At 53.2% G+C, this 6,116-nt stretch overlaps 1 protein-coding gene across 1 annotated transcript; it reads left to right on the top strand.

The window, feature by feature from the left end:
- Positions 1-181: 181 nt before the first annotated feature.
- Positions 182-634, top strand: FOXG_15913 (uncharacterized protein; the record flags this gene model as incomplete). The annotated part of the gene is made up of 1 exon (XM_018396015.1): positions 182-634. One exon carries the CDS (start codon positions 182-184, stop codon positions 632-634), a length of 453 nt encoding a protein of 150 aa, XP_018256546.1.
- Between the last annotated feature and the right edge of the window lie 5,482 nt (positions 635-6,116).

Genomic DNA, 6,116 nt, shown 5'->3' with positions numbered 1-6,116 from the left:
TCTTTTAATTTGCTGACTTGAGGCTTAAGTGATAGCTCATCAGATAGATGAACTTTGTTCGTTCGCTGATCTTCGATTGTAATCTGAAAAAGGCAGTACCGAGAGTTTATTCGGACTATCAATCTATAGCTTGCATCTCAAATCATAGCGTGATAGGCGACTTTATGGTCTTGATAGCATAATGCTATGCCTTGACATACCCGTTCCCCGCTGCGTCCAGAAACTCATCTTTGAGCCACCGGTTTGCTTGTCAACTTTGCAGGACATCAAAGCCGTGAATCTCATCAGGAAGTTCGGCGACGAATTTGGACGACGAAGAGACGAAATCGACCAGGCATGCAGTCTCGCATCTGGCCTATCCGACGTGGTCATACTTCTGGAGCGACCGCATGAATCGCAAACTTACCACGGAACCTTTGGCGAGTTTGTGAAGCGATGCAAGACGCTGAAGAGCGTTGATGAACTTATCAGATTCAGCTCCAAGGGAGCTCGGAGTATTCATACTGTCACTGTCCTTGATGCATTGTGCTTCAAACCCCAGGATTCAACACCCAGTCATGAGATAGTATCACTCTGTGCCACAAAAGTAAAGCTAGCTGCGCAGGTTGCAATGAAAGAACAAAGTAGCCAATGAGGAAGTTTCACCACGCATTTTTAATCAGAAAATGTGCAAGAACTTGCAAAACACTGTCCCTTTTTCAGTAAAAGAGGAACTAGCAGGGGTGCAAGCCAATGAGCAGTTGTAAATTTCCTCTTTCAGTGAAATTGGGACGAATAATAAGGATGTAGTGAAAGTGGTTTATAGTCACTGGCCTTTTGATGGCACGAGCTTTTAAAGATCGTTGGACGAAACCTCGAATTGAAATTACAGCAAAGAGAGTAGACGATGTAAAAAAGCTGAAGTACGCGTTTAAGCGTGTAAACACGCGTAAGTAATGCGCCGGCAGACTCTCGATCGAAATGAGAAAACATAAGTCACCATAGTATGGTCATATGGGAATAGACAGGAGATAAACAAACACGTGACAAATAAACAGGGGTAGGCGACAATTAAGGGTACACGACAATTAGGAATAGAAGAGTAGGGCTTTGAGGTCTGACTTACCTACCCTATACCCATCTGCCGCTGGCACTTAACCCAAGCCACCATTTTCACCTCACTTACCTTCCCTATACCTCTGCTTATTTCTACCAAGTCTAACCTGCCTACCCTATACTCAACTCAGAACCGCATAAAACTTACAACCTTAGAAGTGTAAGGGACAGCTGCCACGGGTCAAAAGGAGGATTCAACCTTACGCCCTCTTGTCTAGAAGTTGAGATCTAGCTGAAGAAGACGGCCGAGTTACAAGGGTTAACTAGTAGTACAAGGACTTGTAGCTTACCCCGCCGGCAACCACACCAGTGTCTATAACTAAGAGATATGCGTTGGGCCAGCCCAGAGGCCGGCCGCCAGGTAGGTGTGCTGCCAACTGCCTAGCATATAAGCCCAAATCCTCCGGCAGGCGCCAGAGAGCAAGCAGTGTTACGCAGCATGGCATCACACGCCCAATAGCTGTCTGGAAGTTGAGATCCAGCCGAGCCTAGACGAGGACCCATGCCAGCGCCTTATACACCGCTCAGGTACAGGGAGTATAAATCACCTAGGCAGCTAGCAGCAATCTGACCTGCATATGGAATAAGTAAGAAGGGAGCACCCAGACTAACAATAATAATTCACCGATGCCATAGAACAGAGAGTAAAGAAAGGCATTTATGTTATGTTATGTTATGTTATGTTATGTTATGTTATGTATATTTTTCGTCCGGGGGGCCGTAGGCCCCGAAAGTCCCCTAATGGGGCACAGGACGTGCTGGGCTAGGGAAAATCGGATCTATCTAAACGCTAAGTACAGAAAGCCATTGGTTACGGGGGATTATCATTCGCGACGCGAAATTAGACACCCCCCTTGAAATCCAATTTCTACGAACGCGTCGACAGATTACACACTATCCAGCATATCATCGGCACAAATGGCGCATCGTACCGAGCCTGTTACCCGTCAGCGGGATGACCAGGCGTGGCTGCAAAATTGCAGCCGTTCATCAGTCCTGATGTCAGAGAAGCTGAGATCAGCTTGTGCACGCGGCAGCTCGGGACTGCCTCAAATGTTCTCGGCCAGATGAAGGGCGCAGCAACGCCCTTCACCCGGCCATGAATATGTATGAGAGAGAAAGGTGACAAAGGAAATGTGAAAGGATAAAGAGGGAAGGAGAGTTGCGAGTGCCTCTCGGGTCGCGGTCGCCTAATAGCGAGGACAAATCTTTCCAAAGAACGCGCTGTTCTTGGACAAGTCGACAAATTTGGTGAAGTCTCTTCCCATTGTAAGGTTGACCGCTGCATTCGGTGAGGGTGCGAGCCTCATCCGATGGCGCGGTGGCACCTTTCTGCAGTAGAAGATGTGATCCGGTGCTTTGCGTCGGCCGCATGAGCAGACTAGGCGTGCATCGTCGTGGTCGAACCTCTCGTGGTATGCAGCGAAGTCTCCATGGAGGGATCTCGCTGCCAGCAGATGGTGCAAGGCTACACGCGGGAGTGATAGCTCCGGCGGGCAGCCTATAGTCGCCTTGAGATTGAGTCTCTTGTACTGCTCAGGAGCGGAAGCGGACCACCATGCCTTGAATGTGTCCTTCGGTTTTTGTCTTGCGATCCTTCGTAGGTAAGCCAACGTTGAGCGAGCACCTTCGGGCTCAGGGAGTGATGATGCTGCTTTTGCCAGTTTGTCGGCCTGTTCGTTGCCAGGGATGTCAGTGTGTCCTGGTACCCAACGGACCTGGACGGCTCCATGCGATGTCACCAGAGCCTGGAACTCGAGAAAGATGTGTTGAGAGGAGTCGGATGGTGTGCCTTGCAGGCACGTGGCGGCCGCCAGGTTATCTAGGCAGATGAAAATGTTTTGTGTTGCTGATTCTCGCAGGTTTAGGGCAGCCTTGAGGCCCTCCAACGCCCCGGTAGCTTCAGCGTCGAAGACCTCAGCAGGTCCAAGGCGATCCGATCCATCAAAGATGGGCAAGTCGTCCTGGTGAATGGTGAAGCCGTAGCTTGCAACCCCTTTCTCGGACAGAGAGCCGTCCGAGTAGACGACCAAGGTGAGCGGGTCGAGTGACTTGACCCAGCGGAGGAAAGCCTCAGCTGTCTTCTCTTTCGATGCAGTCTGTAGTGGTGGTATCTGTTCTTGTTGGAAGCGTTTCTGGATGAGCTTGGGACGCGCGCACTGCCCGAGAAGCTCGTCTGTGCGTCGGAGACGTGTTCTAAAGCTGCTTTCTGCTTGTGCTTGGTATTTGCGCTTGATGAGATCATGGTAAGTAGGCTGACGCGGTGGCGCCGCTCTTCTCACAAGAGGATGGGTGTCGTCGAGTGATTTGAGTCGTGCGGAGAACCTGAGTCGTCTGGCTTCGAGCAGTTGATCGACTGGTGGTATCCCACTTTCTCTGTGCAAGATGGTGATGGGTGTCGTTTTCCAGACGGGCACTATAGCTCTCATGGATTGATTCAAGGCTTTGTTCATTCTCTGTATGAGATGCTGGTTACTAGACGGTGTGTCTTTGTTGGGCTGGCTCCACCGCGGCCTGTTGGTGCCCGGGTACCACGCTTCAGATCCGTGGAGTAGCACCGGCTCAACACAAGCTCTGACGGCACCTCGCACGGCACTCGGAAGAGGGCCATGTATTGTGTTGGTGAGTCCTCGCAAGTGGTAGGCGACGGCCTTTGCCTTCGCCGCCCACTTCTCGACGTGGACGCGGAATGATAGTCTGCTGTCGAGCCAAATGCCAAGCCAGCGCAGAGCTAGCTCGGGGTGTTTCTCGACATCGCCGTGACGTACTGCCGGCGCGGTGCTGAGCTTACTGCGGGAGAAGTGCATTACTTCGGTCTTCTTTGGGTCGAAGGAGACGCCGTTTGCCGCGCCCCAACGCACCATCTCTGCGATGGAGCTGGATGCCATGGCAGTAGTCTCATCTACTGTGTCGCCTATAGACAGGATGGCAGTGTCATCTGCATAGCCGAAGCGACCCCAGGGATTGCCTAGTCGATAGATTGGCTCAGTATAGAGTAGGAAGAGTATCGGCGATACCGGCGATCCCTGAGGGAGCCCGCACGGAAGGGGAGAAGAGGGCCGTGACGGTATCCTTGGTACCTGACACGCGCAGACCGGCCGCTCATGAAGGAGCCGGCCCAACGAGCCAAATAGTCAGGCCAGCCTTGCTCACGAAGGCGCAGGACGAGCCTGTTGCGCATGACAGTGTCAAAAGCACCTTGGACATCCATTGTGACTAGAGTCGCCACCTTCTTGCGTGCAAATGCTTCTTCGATATCATGGATCAGAGCTGTCACCAGGTCTGTCGCAGACCTCTTGGGAAGCGCTCCAGCTTGTTGCGGGTGAAGGACGCTGTAGTAAACGGCTGCCCAGGCTAGGCGGCGTGCAATCAGTCGCTCTAGTCCCTTGCCAAGGCAGGAGAGCAGCGAGATAGGCCGCCATGCCCGTGGCTCAGTGAGGTCTCTTCGCCCCGGTTTCGCGATCATGACCACCTCCGCCTCCTTGAATGGTTTCGGATGATGGCCTGCGGAAAGGCATCCTTCGAACAAGCGGCGGACATGTGTTCCGATGATGTGCCATACGGCTTGGAGAAGATTGACGGTGATGTTATCTGACCCTGGCGATGTATTGCCTGTCTGGATGGTCGCACACTGCGCCTCATCTAGCGAGACCCTGGGCGAGAAAGGAATCAACCTAGAAGGAGATACTGGTGTCCAAGCGTTTGCGATGTCGTCCTCCGCAGTTCTTCGTTCCAGCGTAGCCTGTCGGAGTGCGTTGGCTTTGTCCATCTGGCTTTCGTACACGACGTTGTCAACCTGCAAGGGCGGGGGCTGAAAGGCTCCAGGGGATTTCAACCATCGGACAGCTTTGAAAACAGCGCTACTGCTGGAGAAGTTGTCGATGAGGTTCCGCCAATACTGCCTCTTAGCCCGACGGACCACACGATGAAAGTCTCTTTTGGCGATCTGAACGTCCTGGTTGAAGCCGCAGGGGTAGCTTCTTCTGATGGCCCGGAAAGCAGCCGCAGCGCAGGCGCACTCCTCCGTCCACCAGGGGGCTGGGCGTCCGCCTTTCCGCGCGGGCCGGCCAGCTGCTTTCGCTGCTGATGTTAGTAGACTTACAAGTGAAGACGCGAGCTCGTCCAGCTCCGCAGGGGTCGAATCTGTGAGGGGGATTTCCGTGGCTCCCAGTTCTACAATCTCGACGAATCGTTTAAGCTCGTCTTCCGTCTCAACTCGGATCTTGGCCGGTTGTACCGGAGTCGATCTGATGTCAAGGAAGGTCAAGCTGAGCGTGAAGTGGTCGGAGCTAGTGGCGAGATGGTCCTCGACGGTAGCTTCGGCCAGTGGCATATTGGTGAAGGCCAGATCAATCGTGTTGCCGTGTGGATTTGTCGGGATATCTAGAGTGTTGAGAAGGTTGAGGTCATTCTCTGACGCCCATCCTGCTACCTCATGGCCGCGGTTCGTCGCTTGGCCCGTCTGCCAACTACGATGCCTGGCATTGAAATCGCCAGCAACGAGGCAGCGCTCCGGAACAGGCCAGCGAAGCAGCGTGTTTAGGGAATCCCTCTCGTCGTTCTGGCGATAGAAGTTGACGATCGTCATGCCATTGATCGTGAGCCAGAGAATATCGCGAGTTTGAAAGGGCCGGATCTGGTCGGCGAGAAATCTTGGGTCTCGCCTGACATATGTCATCACTCTAGGCCGAGTGTCGTTGCTGTTCCACATGTCGACTGGTGTGAATGTGTCGTATGCCGGGTGAGTTTTGGTCAGAAAGCGGGTCTCTGTATGAGTCGTCCACGGCTCCTGCAGGAGTACAATGTCATATCGTTCCGAGTCGGCCAGCGCCAGGGCGCAGTCGTGGGCCGGGGGGATCTTGCCGACGTTGGCCTGAAAGATCCTGAGCGGCTTCTTGTCGTTCCTTCGTGTCTGCGAGTGTCTATTCCTAGTCATGAGGACGAGTGATGAGAACTATTCGGCGCTTTCGCGGTGAGACCCAGGCCTGGGATGCTCAGGCTCCTCCTCTGCTTCGTAAGTG

Source organism: Fusarium oxysporum, chromosome 2 (genome assembly GCF_000149955.1).
Source record: "Fusarium oxysporum f. sp. lycopersici 4287 chromosome 2, whole genome shotgun sequence".
Lineage (NCBI taxonomy): Eukaryota > Fungi > Ascomycota > Sordariomycetes > Hypocreales > Nectriaceae > Fusarium > Fusarium oxysporum.
The sequence above is the reverse complement of the archived record's forward strand: the minus strand, read 5'-3'. Positions and strand labels throughout refer to the sequence as shown.